Raw genomic sequence first — 26,315 nt, forward strand, 5'->3', positions numbered from 1 at the left:
TGGTATGACATAGATAGATTGGATGTAAGCCAAATCATGAGAACGTTAAGTTTCATTTTCGGAATCACTGCAGTATTACTAACACATTTTCTATGTGCCATGTCGAACAGCAAACCAGTCCATCTTAATATAAGTAATATCTCATCAACTTCACACCGTCCCATTCATTGTTATGCAGGCATTAACCCTCTGTGTCCATCCGGTGCTATTTCTGACTTGTATGAAGTAGTGGATGCTATCGGGTCAATGGTAAGTTGTTTGCTATGTACAAGACAATGCTCTTTAACATTTTATAGACAATCTATGATATCGACGATCTTGAAGCGAACCTCATCATGGACCTCACAAGGGCCAAACGAGACGTTTTCAATGCAGAGAAGAAGCTTGCTGACTGCTTGCTCCGTGAACACGAAGTCATGGCCAGTCTCTCAAATAGTGATGTGCACGGCCCGGCTTCAGGCCGTGGGCCGGCCAAAGCCGAGCCTGATTAGGCCAAGCCGAGCCGGGCCCAAGTCAGGGCCTGACCACAGCCCAGGGCCCGGCTTGAGGTGTTGAAAAGCCTGAGCCGGCGGCTCAGGCTGCAGCTTTTTGTCCCTTATCGGCCTCGATATTTGTGACCATGTAGCTATGAAAACAGGGTCAGTCCAGCTAATCCACCAACCATGTACATCCCTCCATTCAATAATCCAACAGAGGTCTCCTCAGGCTGCTTCATGTGGTTCCTCAAGATGGGTGTATTGGTTGATGCAAGAGGCACTGTCCGCGTGGTCGAATTTGCCCCTCATCATTTTGGGTTGAAGTTGGTACATCAGGTGTTCGTCTCATTTAAAAATTTATGAAAACCTCTGCAAGGCAACTGTCTCTTCAAATAATCCCGTTCGCATCTACGAGTGCTTGGAACAATCATTGCTAGCCACATGGCAGCTCTCAGAAGAAGTCGATGTCTCAACGCTCCCATCTGTATCACTGTCCTCATCGTACTCCGTGGTGTTTGCATTCCATTCAAGAGCCTCAAGCTTGTCACCAACATATACGAGTATATTCTGCACAAGGTCCGTCGTCCGATCATCAAATTCCTCACGATGGACCGCTAAGCTTTTAGCAGGCATCACCCTTCGTGAGATCTCCTCATCCTCTTCCCTCCTCCTACTCGTGTCTGTCGTCCGCACTCGTTTGAGCCATATCAGCAGTTGCTGACATGCGCTGGGCGTTTGCGCATGGCATTTGTGGTGTTGGGAATGGCGTGGTGGAGCTTCTCAACCTGGGTGAATTCACGCGCGACTCGGAGTACCGATTTACATTGGTATGCGCGTGTCGTTGATTGCTCACCATTACAAATATGCTTAGATTGAATTTTGGATCATTTTGTTCTTGAAAGCCGTTGTTGAGCCCAAGCCAAGCCGCAGCTTTGGCCTGGCTTGGGCTCACAGCTCAGCCTGAGCTTTTGCAAAGCCCAAGCCCCCCAAAGCCAGGCCTAAGCTGGGGCTTTCAGGCTGAGCCGGGCCCGCACATCACTACTCTCAAAGCATAAATCCGACATTTCACAGCAAAAACTCGCCAAGGCGGATGTATGAATAGGCCACATGCGGATTGCGTTCAAAAAACATGGTCTTTCTCATCATGGACGCATGCCAAGTGATTTTCAAGGTAAGTTCATACAACTGTCACACTGGTAGCGCTAACGTCAAATAATAAATATAGAATCGCTTGGATGTCATCACATCAAGGTCCAGTTGGATTGATGACTCAGAGACGAGACTTTCTGAACGCCCACCCTATCGTGTCTATTTACCGTTATACCATGCATGTAGTATATAAATATTCAAATGTATTGCGCAATAGATGTTGTCTTATTGTAATATAATGATTGCGTTTGAATTTAAACGTTCAAAATGAACAAGGTCTTTGAAAAATGATGAATTCTGGACTTAGCTGCCTCTGAGATTTCAAGTTTGGACTTAGGAAAATTTTCGAAACGCATTGTACTAATTGAATCATCAAAGTACTACAAGTACTACATTGATAGTATACAAATTGAATTGTGCTGCACAGTCCTGTAGGCCGTGTAGAACTGTGAGCGGCTGGATGCTTTGTGGTTCGAGTGCGCTGGGACCCTGGCAGAACTGTAGAGTCTGTCGCTAGCTGCACAGGAACACGAATTTTGTGCTTCCTGTGGGAAAAGTTGTGGTTTGCTGATGTGCATACTAGTAGTATGAACACAGAGGACAAGCACTGTAAATTGGTGAGAGGTGAATACAGCACTATAGAGGCTGTACGCAGGCAGACACTCATATGTTGATCATTAACGATGATTCAAAGTGTTTGGAATGCGATATGAAGTTGTGTAAACATGATCTGTAGGTAGGAATTTGTTACAGTGCCGCGTCACATATGCCGCGTCACAGGCGCGTCACGACTGCGGCAGGCGCGGCAGGGCTGTGTCAATTTCACCTGGCCCATGTGCCAAATGCCAACAACTCTAAGTTATCTCTTGACCACTATCCTTGTGCTCCGCTCAAAAATGGCCAAGAACGCTCAAAAGCTGTGGCCAATATTGGACCATGCAAATATCCAATATAGCGATTAGCCTTCCTGCGATCACTGCGACCCGCTGGCTCGATCTTACTTGGATTTGACTATCACCAACTTGGTGCGCCTTGCGGCCCTTGCCAAGGAGATGGATCTTATGAGTCATCATCAGAGCTGCATATATTCTCGGTTACAACTTTCTCCGAGTATAGTGACAGTACTAACGAGAACAAGTATAAAATCAACGCAGTTGGGTTGGAAAGGCCTCAGATCAATTCCTCCTGTCGCAGTGAGTAGCCTTTCTTAATGTGGTACACTATGCAATTTCATTGAGCCAACGTATAATAGCTCTTCTAAGACATTTTCAGAACAACTTTTCGCACATTGGACTTTTGTCGGCACGTAGCGTTCCTAGCATGGTCACATCATAGGCTGATGCATGGTTATACTAGATACCATGAGGCTCATCCAAATTGTTTACATCACAATCCTCGCCGCTTCCAGTGCCGCTGCCAGTGCCACTGGAGTGAAATCAGCACCAGATCCTCATATAACCTGCTCAGGCCCGTGTGCCTCCTCCGCAGAATCTTTGGACTGCACTCCAGGGGCAAGGACACAACCTCACCTTCAGTATACTGGGTGCTGGATGTGTTGTACCTAAAGCGCAATAAATGAGTAGGTGCCAGATGATTGTGGGATACAACAGGCTGAAGGTAATAAGTTAGCTCCTCAACGATACTCGAGAAGTCTGAAGTTGGCCCTCATGTAGGAACCCCAGGCAAGGAATGCAGGATGGACCGGGCCATGGGACGAGTATGGAATCTTCATACTACAGAATAATAATTAGGATGGTACAGCAGAAATACAATGCTAGTATGGGAACTCAAACATGAAAGAGCAGACTTGTCTCAAGGGAGGCAAGTATTACAAGGAGACGTTGCACAGGCACAATGGTTTGGAGTTCGACGATCACTTGGGCAGCACCAATCAATCTGCATAAGTCCGTGGGTGTATGGGGCAGTTTGCAGGCAGGCGATTATAGACAGGTGGCGATATTTAGCAAGAGGATGAATTTGGATGATCATACTAATCAGCCCGATGATACTGGTCCATCATTAGTAGGCCGATCACCATGGTGAACGAAGTTGGTCATCATCATCCATGCGTGCATGGCTTCCCAACCAGGACTCCCACTCTGAGAACAAGGCGACTTGCACGTAGCGACAAACTAGTGAGTACTTTTACATTTGTATTGGTGCTGTTGTTAATAGAGCAATACATAGAACACTGCTGCATGAGAAATAAGCAGAGGCAGTATTGGGTAGAAGGAGTACATGATATGCGTAAGATAGACTGAGATAAAGATTAAGCACGATATCGAGCGTATACAGTAAGGTAACATCTATTCTAAGGTATATTACTTACAAGACCTGCTCTATTGCTGATCATTCTCTGGCGCAAAGGGCCAATCCGAATAACCTGCCGGTGTGAGATTACCGCCCATGTACCATGTCGCTTGGTCACCCCGCTCAAGCGCGATGCCCTTTCGCAGACGGAATGGAAGATCGGGCTAGTAAAGGTTACATGTTGGTCACTGCTTAGTCGAGGAAACAAATGACTCACGTTCGGCATGAACAACCTCCCGAATCCAATGAGGCCGCCTTTCTTGTCTACCGTCTCAATTGCGGTATCCCGGGTATACCCGTTTGTGCTGATGAAAGTACTGCCCTCAACCCCTTGCCAAATATCACGGAGGAAATCGCTGTTTTTCTCAGCAGTGACTTCGGCAGGCATCGGCTCTACGACGTGGATGTATGCGAGTTTGTGTTTGCGCAGCTGCTCAACCACGTAGGAGAACTGGGGTTTGGGGTCTGCCATGCCCATACCTGCACCACAAATCAGCTGAATAAAGATCGCTAGTATTGAATGATGTGATGTGACACGTACTGCTGAATACGCCCCACGGGCTCATTCGGAACCCCGTCCTCTCAGCACCAATGGCCTCCACGATGGCATCCGTTACTTCGAGTGCAAATCTTGCGCGATTCTCGATGCTTCCGCCATATTCATCTGTGCGTTGGTTGCTGACGTCCTGTATGAACTGGTCGATCAAGTAGCCATTTGCGCCATGAATTTCAACGCCATCGAAACCAGCCCGAATGGCATTCTTTGCCGCAGTGCTATACGTGGCAACGTATTCTTTAATTTCATCCGTGGTGAGCGCGCGTGGCACGTCTGTTTTTCCCGAGAGGGGGATGGGTGAGGCACTGACGAGGGGACTATTGTCTTCCTTAGCAAGAACAGCTGTGTCTGCGGTGCGGCCGAGCGCCCAAAGTTGTAGGAAAATGAAAGAGCCCTTCTCATGGACGGCTTCTGTCACCTGCAGTCCGGGGCGTGAGTCGACTCTCATCATTATTAAGCAAGATACAACATACCTTTTTCCATCCCTCCACATGGGCATCGGTGTATATCCCAGGGACATTATCATAACCACCAGCCCTCTGAGATATGAACGTGCCCTCTGTGATAAGAAGAGTGCCAGGGGTAGACCCTCTCTGAGAGTAGTACGCTGGTGCTTGTGGGGTTGGGACGTGATCTGCGTGTGCACGTATACGGGTGAGTGGGGCAAGGACGACGCGGTGCTGCAAGTTGATGTTGCCTACGCGGATGGGGGAGAAGAGTGCGGAGGTCCAAGAAGCAGACATGGTGATCTATTGCAAACTAGGTATGAAAGGCTTTGAATGATATTGATTGAAAATCTGGGCAATCGACATCGTGTGTTTTATATCCAGGCTGAACGAGTTTAAAATAGATAGATTTGTCAGGCTGGCTGTAGGCCATCAGGAAATCCTGGATGGCACCCAGCACCGGCAGGCCTAGATGCACAGCGCTGCGAAATTAATTGTGATATGCTCAGCTAGCGCTGGGCTGACTGATTCTGAGTAACGATGGCGGAAGCTGAAGAACTGATGCCTATCACCGAGTCGGATTTCAGATTATTCATCATCGATTATAAATATTTCACAGCCACAACGTTAACTGGAGGGCCCCTTCACGACGTTGCACATCAACTTCAGTAGTCATTCTCCGAGTCAATGGCATCAGTCGGAATTTGACAAATGGAGGGGTCAAGGTAAGCTTCTAAACGTTGTTCAAGCGATATCGTTTCTAAGATATCGCTGTAAAGTGTTAGATGGCAGTGCTCAAGAATGGACTTTGCGACACTGGCAACGCATCATTTGCACCCGCCAGTGGATAAAATGGATCCTGACCTTGGCCCTGATGATATGAAACGTGTGTCACAAATTTTCATTTCCAACAAAGTGGGGAACTGCAGCACCATGCTGCATGCAGAACCAAGTCATATTACGCGAAGGGGTGAAAATGCTGCGCCACTGCTGCGACTGCTGCAGCAACTGCCGTGACTACTCAATTATTTGGATGTCGGATTATAGGCGTACCTGTCACACTCTCATTGCATACTCGAGTACCATAGAGCGGCAAGCAGCAACAGATACCTTCAGACTCCAAACCAATCGGCGGTGTGTAAACAGCGTTGAAAAATTTCAGTCTGAGCATGCTCCATTCGGAACAATGTTTTGGAAGGTGGTGCGTCACTCTCCCATTGTCAACAGTGAAAGAACCTCGACAGGCTGAACAAGTTCAAAATAGATGAGGTTGGGTATACGTAGAGCCTCTTTGTCCATTCAGAAAATCCTAGATGTACTCAGCACCGACAACGGCTGCGAGATTAACTGTGATATACTCTCACAGGGCTGACTGATTCTGAACAACGATGGTGCCAGAAACCTTTCCGAAAAACTGACAACAGCCGCTGGAGGCCTCTTCAGAAAGTCCGAGCGGTACGGCTGTTGCACACCAATGATTGCCAGTAATCAAGGTCTGTCTTTCTCCTAGTCAATGGATGAGTCGGAATTTGACAAAAATTTCAGACTGTTCGGCAACTCCTGGCAATCTTGGTCGATATTAATGAGACATGCACAGCAGGATCTCGAAGGCCGCCAATGATCGAATATTGAAACGATGCAACTTGCTCAAATTTAGCATGACATCATCGTGCATGTTGACTCGATTGTATTGGTTTAACACATAATGCGGGGACCAAGTGAGATACGCTTCGTGGCTAATGACTGGTTTCATGGCATATCTTCGTCCTACCTCACAAGTGCACATGGAGCTTTGGTTTCTTGTTCTCAAGCTCTTCACAAGCATTGTATTTCGATGCTATATGGTGTGGGGTGCATTCAACGCTTTCACTCAATTCGGACACTAGACTATCACGTCGATCGCAAATTATGTCTTGCCACATGATGCATGAGATATCATGCCAGATCAGTGTTGTGCAACTTCATTCTTACCCGCAAATCATCAGCCTGAGTGCACCTTAGGAGCGATCACCTTCCACTCCAAGGCAACAAACTGGAAAATGCAAAATTAGGTGTACATATCGTGCAGGTATACAGTCTTAAATTCTGCAATATCGACGCCCATGACAACTTGGCAAGTAACAGTTTGTGCGTAGCTATAACTGGATGCTGCATGTGAAATCGTCAGATTGTCGCTTTAATCAGCTACATCAGGCAATTGACTGCAGTATGACAAAGAATTAGCTAGTTTTGTCTAATGAATAATATTGAAAATATACATCACAATGGGTGACTTTCCGTAGGCCAAATAATGTAAAATAGAATATGACGGACCTTGAAACATATCTGCCAAAGATAATCTGTACAGAAAACCAAACCATAACACACTTTGAATAAAATAAGTTGACATCCGTGTTACATGCGGTGTGGGAACTTTTATTAATCACGTGATAGAGACCGTTCTTAAAACTTCACAAGAGAGCTTAAGAATTGGGCCATAGTGGTTCCTGTATATTGCAAGATGGTGGAACGAGGCAATAACTATCACTATGGAGGAGATGCGCGAGACGGGGACCTCAGATGTAGATTACTAAGCGATGAGTAAGCAGATAGCAAGGGCGTTAGTGGCCTAAAACGGAATAATCCGTCAATTATAATCTGTAAGGGGGGGGGCCCTTACAGATTTAGAGTTTGTAAGAGGGTGAAGAAAATAATGCGCGGGAAAGTCGTCCTAAATGGACAGCGGCATCGTGGCAGGGTTTCCTTAGATGGTATTTTTTATTCTATTCTATTCTAAACCGCATTATTCAGGTCTACGGAAAGTCACCCAATTGTAGATCAAATGATAAAGGAATAAATAGTTAGACTACAGTGATGGAATCTTCCAAATGTATAATATTGGTGGGCCTATGGTGGTAAGTTGTGATATATTACCACACTGTTATATTGTTATCAAATATTTCTACCCTTACATAAATTGCTAGTAATGGCTATGACACTCCAAATGCCACTTTAATAAACTGCGCGATACACACCGAGTGCGCGATACCATACTAGTACTATGTCAAGTAGGTAGTACTTCTAATCAACTGGATGGCTGAAATCTTCGAAGCTGGGCTCAACGATCAAGCATTTTGCAAGATTGTCAGCTGTACGAGTGATGAGTGTCCGCTCGTGATCAAAAGTGCTTTGAGCTTTTACAGTATATAACACCGCCTTCCAACAGTCCAAGTTGATCTCTCCAATGTCAAGTTTTTCGAATCGTTCAACAGCATCCTTGTAAGGTTGTGGATTTTGTCCGTCCAGCAAAAACCTGCCCATTCCGTTCCACCACAGCTGCTTCCAGTCTTCCTCACATCTCGTTTGCTTCATGCAAGTTGCTGCATGCACCATGGGCGGGGCTTCGCATGCGATGATCCGACGGTGTACATCGAGGCGTTCCTTGACTTTGAACATTGTGTTCCATATAATAGATCCAACCGTGTGACGTTCCTCGTCAGATACATCATTGATGTGAGCTGAAACAAGCTGCTCAAAAACATGCGGAAAGAAGTCTTTGATATTGTACTTCAATGCGAGTGAGATAAGTTGTGTTGGTTTGGGTGAGTAGTGTTGGCGCTGGAGATGACGAACAGTGTAGACACGTGCATCTTTGCAAAGATACATATCACTCAGCTCCAGTAGTTGAATGACGGCGTTATTGGGTATTTTGAGAACATCGGGCCTCCATCTGTAATAAGATATTGGCCATTGGAGTCCATTGCAAAAAAAAAACGACTCACTTATTGTGTTACAGTAACATTTAGCCCCTATACTCATTTCTTTTACCTTGCTTACAAACGGGCTGTCCGTATCATGCTTATCTCTTATCTTCACCAAGCGTGCTGTCCGCCTTATCCTTGATCCCTTATCTCTTATCATGCTTCTATCTTGATAACACATTTACAAGCTCCGCTTGAACATTCGTATATAAACCTAGCTACTTACGATTGTATTCCTTACTTTAATCTACTGGGTTTTACCTGGAACATTGTCCTTCAGTAAGGTCTCCAACCTTACTGTCTAAGAACCATTATTCTAAGGGAGTCAGCGACACTCGCCTTAGCCAGAACCTTTGATCTCTCAATCGAGAGCAGACTTACGTCTATCTGGCGTTCAGCCGATTGCCTATTCAGACAGAGATAGCTCGACTCATCCCAGTCGTAACAAAAGATTAAAGTCTTATCAACTGAACCGTTGCCATCCGCAACGACACCGACACCACGACTTCGTTAACTCCTTTGATCGGAGCCTTGAACTTAGGAGCCCTACCAAATATCCCTCCTTTGAACACCATGACGACCAAAACCAAAGATATAGAACTCAAGATCGGCTCCCCTCCTGAATTCGATGGAGACCGAGAAGAATCCAAGAGGTTCATGATGAAATGTCACGCGTACCTTGATATCAACGATCAGGTATATAACGAGGACAAGAAGAAGATCATCCTAGTATTGTCTTACATGACAAAAGGGAACGCAGCGATATGGGCAGAAGACTTCATGGAAGCAGCCCTAGACCCCAAGAGGAAAGACACCTCTGGTCAAATAATCGGCTACGGAAGCTGGGCCACCTTTAAAAAGGACTTCGACGAAGCCTTTAAACCCATGGACCCCGCCGGAACCGCTATGATAAAAATCCGAGAGTTGGAAATGAAAGGAGATCTCCACACCTACATCTCCAATTACAAACTCCTCGCACACAGGGCAGGGATGACTGAACAAGCCCCCCTGATCGAATTCTTCAGACAAGGTCTAGACTACGGGCTCCAAGAAAGCATGCACCGTACTGGTGAAAGCCTCGACAACTTCGACACCGTAGTCAATACCTGCATCAACCTCGATAACGCTTTCCAAAGGATGAAGGCTATCAGAAGAAAAGAGAGACCCCACCAGCAGAAGAAAAAGAACTTCGGGAACAAACATTACGTTCCCAGAAGAAGCGACGATATGGAAGTCGATCGCATAAGCCGTCTGTCCGACGCAGAATTAAAGAAACATCTTAAAGAAGGGAGATGCTTCAAGTGTCACCAAGTAGGGCATCGCGCCAACGATACCTCGTTCCACCCTAGGGAGAGGGACCAGATCCGAAGAAAACAAGAGGAAGAAAGCAGCAGCGACGACGAAGTCGAAAGTCGCGCTTCCTCCTCCAGAACTCCTATTAGGAGAAAGAAGGAGAAGAACGAAGAAGAAACCCCGAAAAGAAAAGCACCAATCCGAAGGAAAACTATGAAAGAGAAAGCGAAGGAAGTCGAAGAAGAAGAAGATAGCGACTTCACTGAAGTAGAACACCGCTTCGTGGAAATGGATTTTTAGAAAGGAGAACTGCCTCGACGTCAGTAACTCCTATCCCTGTACGACTAATACGTTCTATCGGAACCAGAAATGAATTAAGAATTCCTGCATCCATTTTTTCCGATAAACGCGTACAAACCGTCGAAACATCCATGATCATCGACTCCGGAGCATCCGGAACTTTTATAAGCGACGCCTTTTGCAAAAGACATAAAATCAGGACCCATAAACTTTCTCGCCCCTTTCCCGTCATCACTGCGGACGGATCAGACGCCCAGGGAGGACTCATCTCCCGATATTGCGTACTCACGGTCAAAATTGACCAGCGAACCATGATCGGAAAGTTTAACGTGGCAAAATTAGCCAAGCAAGACAAAATCCTCCTAGGATTCCCTTGGCTCTCCGCACTGAAACCCCAGATCAATTGGGAAGCCAAGACAGTATCACTTCCACCAACAAAGAGATCATTGGCTATAGAAAAAGATATCGATAGAAAACGACGAAGAAGAGCCCTCCCACCTCTCTTCAAAGAGAAAAGGATCGTCGAAAAGGAAGCCTCTCGAGTTTGGGTAAATTCTAAACTACGGAAGCCAGTACAGGTGAAGGTGGCAACTAATGAAACCCCCTCCCCCTATACCGCTTCCGTAGAAGAAGAAACGATGGATGAAGAAACTCCTAACTATGACACCAAGGACGACGTCTGGTCAGAAAATTTTAGACCCCCAGTCCGCGATCCCCTGGCTTATCAACTAGCCAACGATGAAGTACTCGTTGAATACGCCACTGACGGAACAACAGTACGCATCATCGAAGACCTATCTTTCGATACCCCGCTCGTTCGAGACGGAACATCAAAGAGAGAACAAAACTTCGGAAAGACAAGCAATAAGGCCCAGGAATTCGCAGTCGCAGGAGAAATAGAAAAACAGAAGAAAACCTTTGAAGAACTTGTTCCCCCCTTTCTACACCAGTACCAAGATGTTTTCGCCAAAGACGGCCTTAACAAACTTCCGCCCGAGAGACCTGGGGTAGATCATCGTATCGACCTCAAACCAGGATTCGTACCCAAAACATCAAAAATTTATCCACTATCAGGAAAAGAACGAGAAGCGGTCAAAACATTTATCGAAGAAAACACCAGGAAAGGTTTCATTGTCCCGTCCAAATCCCCTCAAGCTAGCGGATTCTTTTTCGTAGGAAAGAAAAGCGGAGAATTACGCCCCTGTCAAGATTACCGGTATCTTAACGACTGGACCATACGAAACCAATACCCTCTTCCCCTGCCAAAATCCCTCATCGAACGACTCTATGACGCCAAATACTTCACAAAGATCGATATAAGATCTGGGTACAATAACGTTAGAATTCACCCCGAAGATCGCTGGAAAGCAGCGTTCACCACACAAGAAGGGCTATTCGAGCCAACGGTCATGTTCTTTGGACTAACAAACTCCCCCGCAACATTCCAGGCGTTTATGGCAAACCTCTGTCAACAACAGATAAATGAAGGGTGGTTGGTTATCTATATGGACGATCTCTTGATCTTCTCAAAAGATCTGCAACAACATCGATTACGGACGATTGAGATCCTCAATATCCTCCGGAAGGAAAAGTTGTTTGTCAAACCGGAAAAGTGCACTTTTGACGCTCAAGAAGTGGAGTATCTCGGAATGATAATCCGACCCGGAGAAGTAGGAATGGAACCCGCCAAAGTAGATGGAATTAAGCATTGGCCGACCCCGGAAAACCTGAAGGACACACGATCATTCTTGGGGTTCTGCAATTTCTACCGAGCGTTCATCGCTCACTACTCTGACATCGCCCGACCCCTTATTGACCTTACCAAGAAAGATCATCCCTTCTTATGGACAGCCGACTGCCAAAATGCCTTCGACCATCTCAAAAACGCCTTTTTATCACAGCCAGTACTACGAAACCCTGACCCAACCCGACAATTCGCAATTGCCACCGACGCATCGCTTGCGGCAACCGGAGCGGTGTTACTACAGACTGATGAAAATGGGATGTACCACCCATGCGGTTATCTTTCTCAATCGTTCAACTCTGCGGAACGCAACTACGAGATCTTTGATAGAGAATTATTGGCAGTCGTCAGAGCACTTTCCGAATGGCGCCACTACCTGGAAGGAAGCCCCCATGTTGTGATAGTATTCACAGATCACATGAATCTCCTCTACTTCCGCTCCGCTCAGAAGCTAACGAGAAGACAAGCACGATGGCAACTCATCTTGTCCAACTTTCAGTTGGAACTACACCACGTCGCAGGAACCAAGTTAGCTGCTCCTGATGCGCTTTCCCGACGCCCGGACCATTCACTTGGAAGAGATGACAACGAGAATCGCATTCTCCTCCCTGACACCATGTTCGTACGACTGATTGACGGAAACCTATCGGAAAGTATTGCACGTAACTCCGCCGACGACCCTGTATACCAGAAAGCCCTGGAAGCACTAGACGGAGTGTGCCTTCCCCCCATGAAATCCGCCCTCTCTGACTGGACGTGCACCAACGGCGTCTTATTTTATAAAAATAGAGCTTATGTGCCAGCGGCCCAACGGCACAATGTGTTGTTCAAACACCATGATCATCCTACTGCCGGACACCCTGGCCGGTTCAAGACTGAAGAGTTGGTGAAGCGGGACTTTTGGTGGCCCGCCATGGGGACCTATATTCGCAAATACGTCGATGGTTGTGCCTTATGTCAGCAGATGAAGGCCGACACGCATCCTACTACCCCGCCCTTACGGCCGATCCCCTCCTCCGCTACTCGCCCCTTCTCCCAAGTGTCTGTTGATCTTATCACTGACCTACCCGTGTCGAACGGTTTTGACTCTATCATGATCGTGGTAGACCATGGGCTTACGAAGGGGGTAATTATTTCACCATGCAACAAGAACATCACCTCGGAGGGGGTGGCTAAACTATTCCTCAAAAACGTATTCAAAAGATTCGGCCTCCACGAGAAAGTGATCTCTGATAGAGGGCCACAGTTCATTTCAAAGTTCTCTCGAGAACTCGCCCGACTTCTCGGATATCAGATCGCTGCATCAACTGCCTACCACCCTCAGACAGACGGACAGACAGAACGTCTCAACCAAGAACTTGAAACTTATCTTCGAATCTATTGCAGAAGTAACCCGTTAGAATGGGCCAATCATCTTCCCATCGCCGAGTTCGTCCACAATCATCGAAAGCATGATGCCAGGAACACGTCTCCATTCTTCCTCATGATGGGCTATGAGCCACGAGGAATTCCCCACATCCTACCCGTATCAGATACGCCAGCAGCAGAAGAAAGACTCAGGAACTTACAGAAGATACGCGAAGAAGCACTCGCCTGCCATAACATTGCTATGCAGCGAATGGCAGAAAGATCTCGCCATGGGAAATATCAACCATGGAAGATAGGAGATAAGGTATGGCTAACGGCCACCAATCTCCTAACATCGTTACCATCTAGGAAACTTGCGCCTAAGCGATACGGCCCATTCGTTATCACCGCAGTCTTATCTCCCATCACGTTCACCCTGAAACTCCCAGATCAATGGAAGGTTCACCCCACGTTCCATGCTTCCGAACTATCCTCCTATCGCGAAACAGAGATACACGGACCGAACTACACCGAACCTCCACCTGACATTATCAACGGCGAAGAAGAATACGAAGTAGAAGCTATTCTTAGCCATAAAGGTACGGGTAAACGAAGACGCTATCTCGTATCTTGGATTGGCTACTCTTCCGGAAGCAACGAATGGATACCTGAGGAGAACTTGCGGAGTTCGAAAGAACTTTTAACAACATATAAAAGGAGGCACAAGTTAAACTGAACGAACCATTCTCCTCGAACAAACACCCCAGATAACATGACTCCCCCATTGACACCTTCCCCCACTGGATCATCTTCATCATCTGACCGCTCTCTTGGAAACTCCACATATAAGAAAAACATCCTTGACCTAGACGACGACGCCATCGTCGAGACAACCCTTCTGTCCCTCCCCCACGCAATTGAACTAGAAAAACAACTTGCTAAAGAACCCGCTCATATTGCCGCCCCCATAATTTCCCAGATCCACGTCATACGCGCCACCTCCGCTCTTGAACTTAGGTTCAAAGAAATCGAAAACGATGCCCTCAGACTCGCTTGTCAACACCTCCAAAGACAGATACGCAGCCTTGAGATTCAGCTGCTTCCTTCTGCTTTTAGTACTGTCTGCAAGTCAGTTATACGGGCTGTTGAAGAACGAAACAAGACCGAAGTCGGTCGCCCGCCAAGCCCTGCTACTAGCACTTCCCCCGGCAGCGTACCTGTTGCAGATACGCCTAGAGAAGAAACTCAGCCTGCTGCTCAGCCAGCACCAGCTGAAGAACCATTACCTATCCCCAAACCCACCGTCGTCTTTAAACGAAAGACCCGCAGAGGAGCCGTCGTGCACGGAGTGTCAAAGACTAAAGCTTCTAAGGGAAAGAAGCGTGAAGTCATTGACCTCACCAAAACCCCCGACGTCATCACAGTAAAACAACCCCAGTTCTCCGCAGACAATTTCGTCTGTCGCGTATGCAAGAAACTCGGGCATCGCCACAAGAACTGCCCTGAATACCACTGCCGCGTGTGCCAAGGCCAGAAGCCTGGCCATCTATCTATTTACTGCCCCTATGCCGCCGAGAAAGTATTATTCCCATTGGTTTACACCGATGAAGGCTTCTATGAAGCATTGTCAGCATGGGAAGGAAAGAAGGACGAAGAACTCCAGGAGGAGATAGACCGGGCGAATAGGGAGTACGCCACCAAATATAATGAACCGGAATTCTGCAACGCGGACGCTGATCCCATCTACTACGACTACATGGACGAGTATACCAATACCGAGGAATATTGAAGCCGGAGACTTCAACCATAACACGGGGGTAATGTTACAGTAACATTTAGCCCCTATACTCATTTCTTTTACCTTGCTTACAAACGGGCTGTCCGTATCATGCTTATCTCTTATCTTCACCAAGCGGGCTGTCCGCCTTATCCTTGATCCCTTATCTCTTATCATGCTTCTATCTTGATAACACATTTACAAGCTCCGCTTGAACATTCGTATATAAACCTAGCTACTTACGATTGTATTCCTTACTTTAATCTACTGGGTTTTACCTGGAACATTGTCCTTCAGTAAGGTCTCCAACCTTACTGTCTAAGAACCATTATTCTAAGGGAGTCAGCGACACTCGCCTTAGCCAGAACCTTTGATCTCTCAATCGAGAGCAGACTTACGTCTATCTGGCGTTCAGCCGATTGCCTATTCAGACAGAGATAGCTCGACTCATCCCAGTCGTAACATATTGTAACACACAGAAAGAAACAATTCGAAAGCACTTTTGCTTACTTGCAACGGCACACAGATGGGCTTGTCGTCAGCGCTACCATCAACCTCTTGAAATTGGGTGCCCTGGCTTGCAGCAAACATATCCCGAAAAGCAAGTGATTTATCACCAAGAATGCTTGCGTGCACCTTGAAGAGCAAGTTTCCCGCCTGCTAGTATATCAATCCACCTGGAATAAGGCTCTGATAGTTAAGTGACACACGAACCTGGAAGATGTGAGTGCCATCCGGGAAATAAAACATTTGATGGTGTTGAGCTGCAGTTATTGAATCACCGCAACAATTTGAACTTCAATCGAGTAGATATTGCATGAACACGAAGGAGTCGGAAGGACAGCTTGGAAGAGATAGCCTGAGTGAGTTGTTAGTAATAAAACCGGACACAGAAAAGTAATACATTGAACACACACAACATGTCACCTGTGAATTATGCTTGTGGAACTCTAGAACAGTTGTTTTTCTAGCCGACATTGACTCCTTGGAGTACAAAAACAATGGATACTGGTCCTTCATTGCTGTTGTCGCTTCCACTTCTCCCTGAAACTAAAAATTGGTCAGCAGAAATCCAAGCTGCCTACGAGAATGTCCAATGTACTTATGATCATGCCGTTTGAGTTCTTCGAGCAGACGGAGCTGACCCTACCCGCATTGCTTTCCATGTGGATGCCATCTCATCAAATGCTCTTCCAATCCTCGAAGCACTCATACCAGATAATGACATTGCCAATTTGGATGACAATTCAGAGTCTCTCCCAGTCAAATGGCTAGCTGATGTAGCTGCAATACTTGGGTGCGCAGTTTCGAATCTGGAGCAGCTAGGAACAACTGTAAATGAGCAGTAAGTCAAATTTTCGATAAACATATAGATACTGACACAGGATCTTACAGAGAGGAGCATAACATTGATATACGAGAGTACACTGGAATTGCAAGAACTGGAAAACGAGGACGTCTGAAGAAAATAATAGATCTTGATTTTTTGAGGGAGGCCACCTCTGCTCGACATCAAATCAGGCATGTTGAGCTAGCGAAGATTGTTGATGTTCATCGAGAAACACTACGGTGCTACATGCGTCAACATGGCATTGAAAGGCAATATTCCAACCTTCGTGACTGTGACCTGGATGCTTTGGTGAAAGTATTCAAATGTCGTAGACCAGAGTCTGGTTTTTGGTACCTTGTTGGTTTTCTTCGACAACAAGGTGTCCGTGTACAACACAGGCGAATATGGCAATCCTTGCGGCGAGTTGACAGAATTGGACAGCACTTAAGACGGCAACAAATTATTCGAAGAAGGAAGTATGAAGTAAAATGGTCCAATGCTCTTTGGCATTTGGACGGACACCATAAAATGATCCGATGGGGGTTCGTCGTCCATGGTTTTATTGATGGTTACTGCAGAACAGTGTGTAATTGTCATCACAGGTTGAAAGTTCAACTAATACCTGCCTAGGTGGTTGCACTGAGAGCAAGTACAAATAATCATGCTGCAACAGTTCTTGATTTATTTCTTGAAGCACATGAAGAGTATGGTATGCCATCACGTATGCGAGGCAATCGTGGTGGTGAAAATATTGATGTTGCCACTTATATGGTCATGCGAAATGGCCCAAATCGTGGCTCATTTATGTGGGGATCGTAAGCACTGTATTAGAATATAATTCTTTGAATGTTATGCTCACACAAATACTATAGGTCCACACGAAATTCCAGGATTGAGCGGCTTTGGGTTGAAGTAGGAACTCAGTTCGTGAGACGTTGGAGGGCATTCTTCAACCGCTTGGAGAGACTGCATAGTCTTGATATCGAGAAGACAGGCCATCTATGGCTCCTCCAGAATTTATTCTTGGATGCTATCAATGACGACTGTAAGACTTTTTGCGAAGAATGGAACCTTCATCCAATTGCTGGCCCATCAACAAACAACAAGAGTCCACAGGTAGGTAACATTTCAAGTTGAAATTTGAACACAGTCATATTTTGTCACAGGATCTACGACTGATAAGTCAGGCAACACTGGGTGTTTACAGGGACAACTGCGATGGAGTTCACCCAGACACAATTGAACAATATTATGGCACCCATGGCCAAGAACAGACTCGTTGTCATGGGCAGACTGGTGCTGACCATCCTGATGATGAAGACACCAATTCGGAGGATCAGCTCATCTTACAGATAGAAGAAGATCAGGAACAGAACGTTCGCCATGCTGCTATTGAAGTTCCTGGAAAGAAAAGCCCCTTTGTGACCCAACATGATGAGAACCTTTTTTTTTCGATGCTTGAGCAGATAGTTATTGAGGGCATCGTACCAGAAGGTTATGGCTTGCTCCCTGGTGAGCAAGATGATGATGATACAGCTATGGCTGAAGTCTTACAATTTGGGAGGCACAGAACAAAATCTGTCGTAGTTTCATTAAGAGATGCTGTCTGGGAAGCTCGTGCGACACTTTGGTGTCAAGCACTATCAGCATTATCTTTGTTCTAAACTGAAGGATATTTTTAGCTATACATACATAGTGAATCAAATAAGCTCGAAAATTGACGAGAGACTTAGAATCAATATCCAAAGCTTATGCAAGACGTAAATATATAAAGTACTACATCTTCTTGTTCTCCCGAACCATCTCTATTTCATCCTGTATGCTGCTATGTCCGACCGCAATGAAAGGTACTGCCGAGACTTTCGTGAAGGCAGGCAAGCATGCACATGTGAATACTTCACCCCACCTTCTAATCCTGATGCTCCTTACTACTGTCAAGAATGTCAGCATGGCTTTAGCAAGCATCCCATGGCTCTGGATTCTACAAGAGACGTACCTCAAAAGCAAGACAGCACAGCACCATCTGGAAAAAAGAGGCTCGTCAGCATATTCAAAGAAAAAATTAGTTCAGGGTCTGCAGCAAGACCCTTGCGAACTGCTACCTCATCCAAAAGCATGCTCAATCAAAAAACAGGTGTCGAGCAAGCTAGGGATGAAGTCTTGAATGGATACAGGACTGGTTTGAATTTGCAGAACAGTAAAGTCAATAAGGTGTGAAACGTGCAATGCATAATGAGTGGCACTCACAGGTTGAAACAGTTGCAATTTCACCGAGTTACCAGTACTAAGGCAAGGGCTGCAAGCCAATTCGATTTGGAGGATAAAGTTTCCAAGGTTGCATCGTGGCTTCTTTTGGTGAATAATCTTGATGTAAATTCAGAATATCTATCTCTTTCTTCACACAAGAAAAACTAACACAATATGACGAAGGATGATGGTAATCTCATTAACACAAGTCCACCATCACAAACACAGTTACTCAACATGGAGCGCCGTCAATGCGCACATATTGAGACAGCTAATAGGTTTTACTTCAGTCAAACGTGGACTCATGACGAAGTCCATCATTACCTGCAAAACGAGGTGTTTCTATTAGCATTTGAGTACGTCAATTCAACAGAAAAGGGGAAAGGAATTGGCATACCTTCTTGCCCATGGGTTTTAATAAGCAAGGAGAGGCTCCGACATGAGGTTGTAAACATTGACAACCCCACCGGCAGTGATCTTGCACAATTCCAAGGCAGACCCAAGTGCCCTGTAAAAGATGCCAATGTCATCATAGGTAAGGAGCCTCTGTCTCGTATAATCTATTGATGTTAACCTTAGTACTATTTTCAGCCTTGTGGAGAAGAGTTCCGGAACATATATATGCGTCATGGGATCCTGAATATCGAGAAATGGGGGACAATGGGATGTTTCTTGATTCCGATGATGCTTCAAGTTTCGAGGCCAAACCAAGAATCCTAACACGTGCGGGTAAGTTTATTGGTTTACTTATCATTTGGTACATATTTATCCAACTTTCTTTCTCATTTGCTAGCCGCTGCAAAGCTCAAATGTGGACGACAATCATCACCATCCATTGAGATTCTCTCCGACACTGAATACAAACCAACCACCAAAAAAATGAAAGGTGCACACCATGTAGTTCACAGAATATACTGTTGCTTATTCATTGTCTTGATACTACTAGGCATTGTAACAGTGAAACGAGAGGATTTTGCATTGTATTTCCAAGCACCGAATGCAGCGGCCTCTCAGCCTAAAAAACGTGAGTTTGTAGTATCTAAACACTATTTTTCTCACTAGCTCGGAATTCAGTTTTTCTAGAAAGTTCCAATGCAGATATGGATGAACTTCCTGATGTTATTTGACAGTTGTCACTGGTGCCACAGACCCCACAGAAAAACACTGTCCCTTCCAGCTCTTTTTTCAGCGCTGCGTCAGAGGTTGGATCAAGTTGTCAGGTGTCCCATTTTGGCACTGCTGATTTACTGTCTGCACAGTTCCAGTTTTCGAACCTTCGTCGTGTTGCCATGCCGCCTGATTTTGTGGAACCCCAACCATCCGATATAATCTTACAGGGTATCCGTGACCCTGATAGCCTATCTGCCCCTCCTCGTATTAATCCTTGGTCTGAGGATTATTTCATCGGCGACATAACTATCTCTGTCTAATTTCTCGTGCCCTACTGCGATCTACTTGATATCTTTTCTAGTACAATAATTATCATGACAAAGCTTCAAGTTCATTGCCACCTATGCCTTGCTACTCTGACCAAACTTACCCTTGCCGCATACCATGATGCACTCCCTTAATGACAACAATACAATCATTACTACTACTGGCCAGGCCCTTGGTTGCCAATGCTGGCAACTTTCGGGTCTTTCTTTCCTACTCTCGGACTCTACTTTGTTAGTGCTTATAGAGTTTAGTTTTGCCTTCGAAATCTATGATATTGTTATTTTGAAGCACTTCTAAGACAACTTCAAGGCCCAACTTGAAAGCTCAGGCTGTGGCTCTTTTCGTGTCGCGCACTCGACGTCGTGTATCGCGCACTCGGTGTGTATCGCGCATTTACGTTGTGTATCGCGCAGTTTATTAAAGTGGCATTTGGAGCATCATAAATGGCAGCATCTAGCATAGCTGACATCATGCTGATATGCGACACTGAGCTACCATGCCATATCATGCTATTAAATTTCTGCCACATGTGTCTGGCTTTGGATAGGTAGACTATGGTGGCGGGATGCACCATTGACATCATTGTGCCAACGTGCAACACTGAGCTACCATGCCATATCATGCTGTTGAATTTCTGCCACATGTGTCTGGCTTTGGATAGGTAGACTACGGTGGCGGGATGCACCATTGACATTATTGTGCCAACATGTGACACTGAGCTACCATGCCATATCATGCTGTTGAGTTTCTGTCACATGTATCTGGCTTTGGATAGGTAGACTACAGTGGCGGGATGCACCATTGACATCATTGTGCCAACATGCGACACTGATCTATCATGTCATAGCATACTGCCAATATTTTGTCAAGCCTAATGACAGCTTGCTTGTGATGCCATCATAAATGGCATTATGTCAACATGACACACTAAGTTACCTTACTGTAGCAAGCTGCTGATGCCTTGCCAAATATACATACCCTTACAAAAATTGCTTCTGATGGCAGAATCTACCATCAATAACTGTGTGACTAGGTGCTTATCTTCCATAAAAAGTTGCTGATATTTGGCAGACATACTAAATCTGATGAAGTTATTCATTGTGCTGTATTTGACTTTATGGATAGAATAATTATCATTTGTATTTTGGGTATATTTACTACAGGCAACAAACATTACAAAATATCTAATTAATTGGTGTTAGTATTGGCCAGTGCTTGAAGAACAGCGTGTTTTTCCTGAATTTTGGCTAGCGTGCTGTTTTTGCTGATACTTCACTGTGAGGAGGAGGAATTAGGGAAAATGCGACTGTAAGGTGTTAATATAGAGCTCGAAGATTATGAAATATATTACAAACTGTGTCCACCATGTCATCAGGTCAGCTACTTCCTCACTTTTGTCAGGATCTTCTAATAGATCAAGAATACTGTGATAGAAGTTTTCCGAGTCCGTAACCATGTCTGTGCATGAAAATACAGATGAGGAGCTCAATGAAAATTGAACCTAGAGGAGCGATAAGTAGAGGGATCGTTATGAAATTTCCAACTTGCCTGTGTGGCAATATAAGCCAGTGATCCTTTCATCACGGACTTCATCCCATGGAGGTATGTGTTACCGGAGCGCATGGCTTTTGGCTCCTTTTCTACAGAGCTTGGCGAAGTGAATACGTGTTTGAAACCCTATCAATAGAAATGGCATTGAGTAAAAACTTGACTGCTAATAGTGACCTTACACATATAAGTATGTCGCTTCTCAATAGACCTTGCCACAGAGCTTCAGGATCATAGACATACCCGGCATATAGAAACAACGACCACTGGTTGCTGTTACGCACTCAAATAGGTCTGTTATGCGGAGCCCTAAGAGGGGTATCGTTTGCTAATGTTCATGACGTAACTGGAAGGATCTGGTATAGCGAGTGAGACTGGCGACATCGAGTCGGCAGATATCACAGACACGCGTGTTATGTGACTTCTAAGACGACAGTCTTTAAAGTCACTAGGCCCAAAGTGCGGACTGTCTTGTCCGACGATGAGGCTATCGATCGAGGTAGACTTAAGCACGAAGAGCACTTAAGAAAAGATACTAGAGACTGAAGCTGAGAGGCTTCAGAGGGAAGTATGTTCCAGGGAAGATTGAGTAGATTCAAGTTAGAGAAACTAGTACAGGGCGACCGACTACTTATACAAAAGGGAGAGGTTTGAGGGCAGGGTTACCGTACTGTAGGTAAGGGTAAAGGGGAATCAGAAAGAGTATAGGTACATTGGCAACAGAGCCGGATTAGTGATGGTAGGTTGAATGCGGAATGAGACTGAGAAACGTTGGAATGAACCAATGGTAAAGATACAATGCGCAGCAAGCACGAGTCAGAAGAACATAAAAGGAAAGCCACATTGGTGGCATGAGTCAGGACGAGTCAAAGTGCAGGGGCACGTGTGCACGTTGGTGCGATAGCAAGATAAGGTCGAGGAGAAGATGGAGATGAGGGACGGGAGCAGTCCGGAGGATCCGGTCAACAGATATCCGGTAGAGAAGTGCAAGCCGATAGATGGTGAGGGCGAGGACAAAGGGAAAATGATAGGGGGGTCCCGTGACTGATGTTACTTGTAACACCATAGGTATTGTAAAGAAAAAACTTGGCATCCTATGCACCATAGGTGTTGTAATGAAAAAAAACTTGACATCCTGGGCGCCATAGGTGTTGTAATGAAAAAATTTACCATCCTAGGTGCCATAGATGAGATGGTGTATTGTCTCACTTGAATATAGCCATTATTGTACGTAGATATAAGCCTATGTGCACTGCTACAGCAACTCTCATTATTAGAGACCTCACATATCCAACTCATCCTCTCCAAAAAGTTTGCGACCCTGTGTACATGTTTCAAGTAATTTCACACTAAAGTAAGCTCTTCATTATAGGACTCTGTACCAAACCATAAGTTTACCTTCAGCATTCAACTTTCCTCAGTGCACAGGAGAAGCTCTGATGTGGATGAGCCATGCAGCACTGATTGTGAGTGAGTGATCAAGTGTTCCAGAGAACGATTCAGAACCAACATTACTCTGCAGGCAATTCTTTCAAATGAAGGAATTGGTCCATTCAGGGACTCAGACAACAGGTGAGAGTTAATAATTTAAAGACCTGCAACCTTAAGATGAATCTGAAATATCTCCTAGGAGAGAACGAAGAATCTGAAGCCAAGGGCAAACTAGAATCGGAGCTATGTCGTGTCAAGGAACAGCTAAAGGGCTCACAAATAAATGTTGCGTATCTATCAGAACAGGTGGGGACATACAGATATAGATGGTTGGAAGAGTACCACCGCGCCGAGAACCTTGAGCAACATATGCCGGATGAGGTCTATATACCCCACCTTAACCAGATCCCAGAGGATGCCCCTTCTCCTAGGGACCTCTTGCCCAAGTTCTTGAGTTGGGATGATGAAGGTTCATGAGATGATACATCTTGATAGCAGTGGGCACTTACAGGGTATTATAGGGCATGACCGCATGGTTATCTGATATCCAGGTCTAAATTAAATTTAAATTTGTGCATTAAATATTCAAGGGTATGCTTACTACTTCTGTCTTGACCGTGTGGCAAGCTTCTAGCACATTGTAACATGCGTTGAGTGCTTTGAATGATGCCATCAGTTGTGAAAATGATCGCGACATTGGGCAGTCATGCACTGCTCTATCATATCACACCTATACAAACTATGCAGTTTTAGAAATGTAAGTAACTTGAATATACAAAGTTAAAGTTCTCCAACTCAAGACTTAAATAAAAGAGACTTGGTTATACTATGGACGACATCAAGACAAAGTACTACAAAGTTGTAAGTAGAGTATATGAAAAGCAAAAAAGAGGCTTAATTTATGTCAAGGAACAGTAATATAGTGAACAACTATATTAAAGCTCTGCCGGCATTCAGCGTGAACACTTCAAGGCCAGAAAACCTGACATTCAGCCAGTGATAATCTCTTGAGTAAAGAATGTATTTGTCATATCCTGCGTTCTGGACCCGGACCTATCACACACATCATTTCCAGACTTCCGGATCCAGCCGACTTCTATCTATCGTCCGGATCCGACCCGCATCTATCTTCCGTGCCTTATTCCTTTGTATGTTCCTTCTCCAGTTAGACTATACTCATTTTCCGTACTTCGTTTCATTTCCGCCTTTATTTTCCCATGTCTTCATCTCCGTCTTCATTTACTATTTTTGATAGACTAGTGTTTGACTTTTCTATACGCTCCGTCCACAGCCTTGCATAGCTTCGGACTGCGCAGACTGACTCTCCGATAAGTCCTCAGTAGTATATAAACCCTGTAGAATCTTTGTACTTCCTTAGTTTGAATATTATCTTAGACTCTGCTCATTCCCTCCTCTGTCCGACTTGAGTATCTCCTCTCGTCGTCCTCCAATAGTCTTAGGATTGACTCCTATAGACTTAACACTTCCGCCTCTACCTTTGGTAGTCCTCCGCTGTTTCCTTTCTAGTTCGGACATCGTCCGGATTAGTCTTATCCCTCATTTCCCGAATGTCCGCTGGAATTCCCACGCATCGGACATCGGACCCTGGACCCATCTGACAACCTTCGGACATTGTCCAAACAGCCCTCAGAAATTAGGGGCATGTACTCGGGTAAGGGGCGCAGCGCACGAGCTGAAGCCAAGCCCTTCAGATCCGACCCTTGAGCACGTTCTTAACAGTATTGAGTAAAAGAATTTGTGTAAATTTACCTAGAACAGAGAGGGGTAACTTGGAGCAGCAAATGGATATGTTACAAACCACATGTACATGGCCTTATATCAAGCTTGCATAATGGAAATTTGAATAGTGTCACCTATTGAATGAAATCAGTGAGAACCACAGTGTTGTGATATTGGTCCAACCTTGGAGATGGGCTGGCTGAAAATGAGGCCTCTGAAATTCCGTCACGGCAGAATGGGTTGCAGAACAAACATGTACATACCACCCATATGGAAGAGGAGACCAAGGCTGAAGGTTTGAATACTATTTCATGATGGGTATGCGCCAAAAGAATCATATGAATGATTGGTTATCGAGGGTAGTGGTAGAAAAGCAGCACAAATGACATAAACCTAGTCCAACGTACAATTAACTTAGATGGAATAGCGATACAACGTCAAAGGGATACAAAGAACAAATGATGTGAACTTCGACCAGGAAGAGAAATAAATAAAAATCGGTAAGACAACTACAAAAAAGGTTTCATGCATACAGAGACATTGGAAGAGGCGCATGAGGATGAAAACCAATCATCAGAGCAATCATCATCATGACCATCCATCACAGCACTTGCAGAAGATCCTGCAGTGATTGTTCTTAGTGTGAAAGAAAAACAGAAATTAGGGCTGCATGCTCACTGTCAGATGAGTCTGTCATGCCATCAGACTCAGCAATGTGTGATATCGCTTCAGATAACATGTCTACTTCTGTCTGTGTGCGGTACTTCTTCAGGTCCAGGATGTGGATATCAGATCTGACCATGTCCAGACTTTTGGACTCTTTAGCCTTGAAGCTATGCCTCATGTTGAGGCATGGGGTTTGGCTTCTGTGAGGGATGCGCTCATGTATGTACAATATGTAATTTGATTAACCCAAGCTTTCAGAAAAGCGGGTAAAAGAAATATATCTTTGGACTGCAAAGTGTCAGAGTGCCAAGTCTCCATAGTATAGGAATAGCACGCATGATTGGAAGGTATTCAGGTTCTAGGGGTTGTGGAAAAGTAGATTTCCAGCTGACATTAACCTTCGTAGCATTTGTCTATGATTTCACTCAGAGGCTGGAAGCAACCCAATCTGACCAAGCTAGGTGCCGAGCATACTTGCACATTCTCGACAGCCTTCACTGCAGCCGGCTTCTTTGGATCAACTAGGGACAATTTTAAAGTGTTAGACGTAAATATTAAACACTATGACTCACTTGTGTGTTCGTCTGAGCGGGACCTAGTTTCCAGCTCCTCGCACACATTTGCAATAGCATTGCTAAATAATGAAACCTCCATCTGAGCTCGAAGCATTCTGTCCTGCATTAAACATTGTGCTCCTCCTGGAAAGAACATTGTTTGCTCTTCTTGCTAAAGCCGCTTCTGCATCGCGACCTCCGTGAGGCTCACATCAAGGAAAGCC

General features: G+C 45.2%; 8 protein-coding genes across 8 annotated transcripts; 5 read left to right on the forward strand and 3 right to left on the reverse strand.

Annotated features, from left to right (window-relative positions):
• Positions 1-99: 99 nt before the first annotated feature.
• HD556DRAFT_1441885 (uncharacterized protein) lies at positions 100-491 on the forward strand (the record flags this gene model as incomplete). Its single annotated transcript, XM_041306372.1, has 3 exons — positions 100-133; positions 179-249; positions 297-491. The coding sequence occupies 3 exons, from the start codon at positions 100-102 to the stop codon at positions 489-491; spliced, it is 300 nt and encodes a 99-aa protein (XP_041161703.1).
• Positions 492-662: 171 nt separating this feature from the next.
• On the forward strand, positions 663-1,531 carry HD556DRAFT_1471538 (uncharacterized protein; the record flags this gene model as incomplete). The annotated part of the gene is made up of 4 exons (XM_041308444.1): positions 663-803; positions 853-1,117; positions 1,191-1,303; positions 1,379-1,531. The coding sequence occupies 4 exons, from the start codon at positions 663-665 to the stop codon at positions 1,529-1,531; spliced, it is 672 nt and encodes a 223-aa protein (XP_041161704.1).
• Positions 1,532-3,964: 2,433 nt separating this feature from the next.
• On the reverse strand, positions 3,965-5,234 carry HD556DRAFT_1471539 (uncharacterized protein; the record flags this gene model as incomplete). The annotated part of the gene is made up of 4 exons (XM_041308445.1): positions 3,965-4,099; positions 4,153-4,415; positions 4,477-4,909; positions 4,965-5,234. The coding sequence occupies 4 exons, from the start codon at positions 5,232-5,234 to the stop codon at positions 3,965-3,967; spliced, it is 1,101 nt and encodes a 366-aa protein (XP_041161705.1).
• Positions 5,235-7,997: 2,763 nt separating this feature from the next.
• Positions 7,998-8,735, reverse strand: HD556DRAFT_1234786 (uncharacterized protein; the record flags this gene model as incomplete). The annotated part of the gene is made up of 1 exon (XM_041297689.1): positions 7,998-8,735. One exon carries the CDS (start codon positions 8,733-8,735, stop codon positions 7,998-8,000), a length of 738 nt encoding a protein of 245 aa, XP_041161706.1.
• An 8,579-nt stretch (positions 8,736-17,314) lies between these two features.
• HD556DRAFT_1234960 (uncharacterized protein) lies at positions 17,315-18,132 on the forward strand (the record flags this gene model as incomplete). Its single annotated transcript, XM_041297708.1, has 2 exons — positions 17,315-17,584; positions 17,635-18,132. 2 exons carry the CDS (start codon positions 17,315-17,317, stop codon positions 18,130-18,132), a joined length of 768 nt encoding a protein of 255 aa, XP_041161707.1.
• A 160-nt stretch (positions 18,133-18,292) lies between these two features.
• HD556DRAFT_1234911 (uncharacterized protein) lies at positions 18,293-19,282 on the forward strand (the record flags this gene model as incomplete). Its single annotated transcript, XM_041297701.1, has 3 exons — positions 18,293-18,604; positions 18,803-18,838; positions 18,959-19,282. Coding segments are annotated over 3 exons (672 nt in total), but the record flags the coding sequence as incomplete, so codon positions are not given.
• A 2,161-nt stretch (positions 19,283-21,443) lies between these two features.
• Positions 21,444-22,084, reverse strand: HD556DRAFT_1431511 (uncharacterized protein; the record flags this gene model as incomplete). Its single annotated transcript, XM_041305024.1, has 5 exons — positions 21,444-21,458; positions 21,504-21,653; positions 21,701-21,829; positions 21,883-21,983; positions 22,048-22,084. The coding sequence occupies 5 exons, from the start codon at positions 22,082-22,084 to the stop codon at positions 21,444-21,446; spliced, it is 432 nt and encodes a 143-aa protein (XP_041161709.1).
• Positions 22,085-22,625: 541 nt separating this feature from the next.
• Positions 22,626-23,608, forward strand: HD556DRAFT_1307269 (uncharacterized protein; the record flags this gene model as incomplete). The annotated part of the gene is made up of 6 exons (XM_041300016.1): positions 22,626-22,701; positions 22,769-22,807; positions 22,962-23,038; positions 23,073-23,170; positions 23,223-23,272; positions 23,331-23,608. The coding sequence occupies 6 exons, from the start codon at positions 22,626-22,628 to the stop codon at positions 23,606-23,608; spliced, it is 618 nt and encodes a 205-aa protein (XP_041161710.1).
• Positions 23,609-26,315: the final 2,707 nt, after the last annotated feature.

Source organism: Suillus plorans (genome assembly GCF_016647745.1).
Source record: "Suillus plorans strain S12 chromosome Unknown HD556scaffold_20, whole genome shotgun sequence".
Classification (NCBI taxonomy): Eukaryota; Fungi; Basidiomycota; class Agaricomycetes; order Boletales; family Suillaceae; genus Suillus; species Suillus plorans.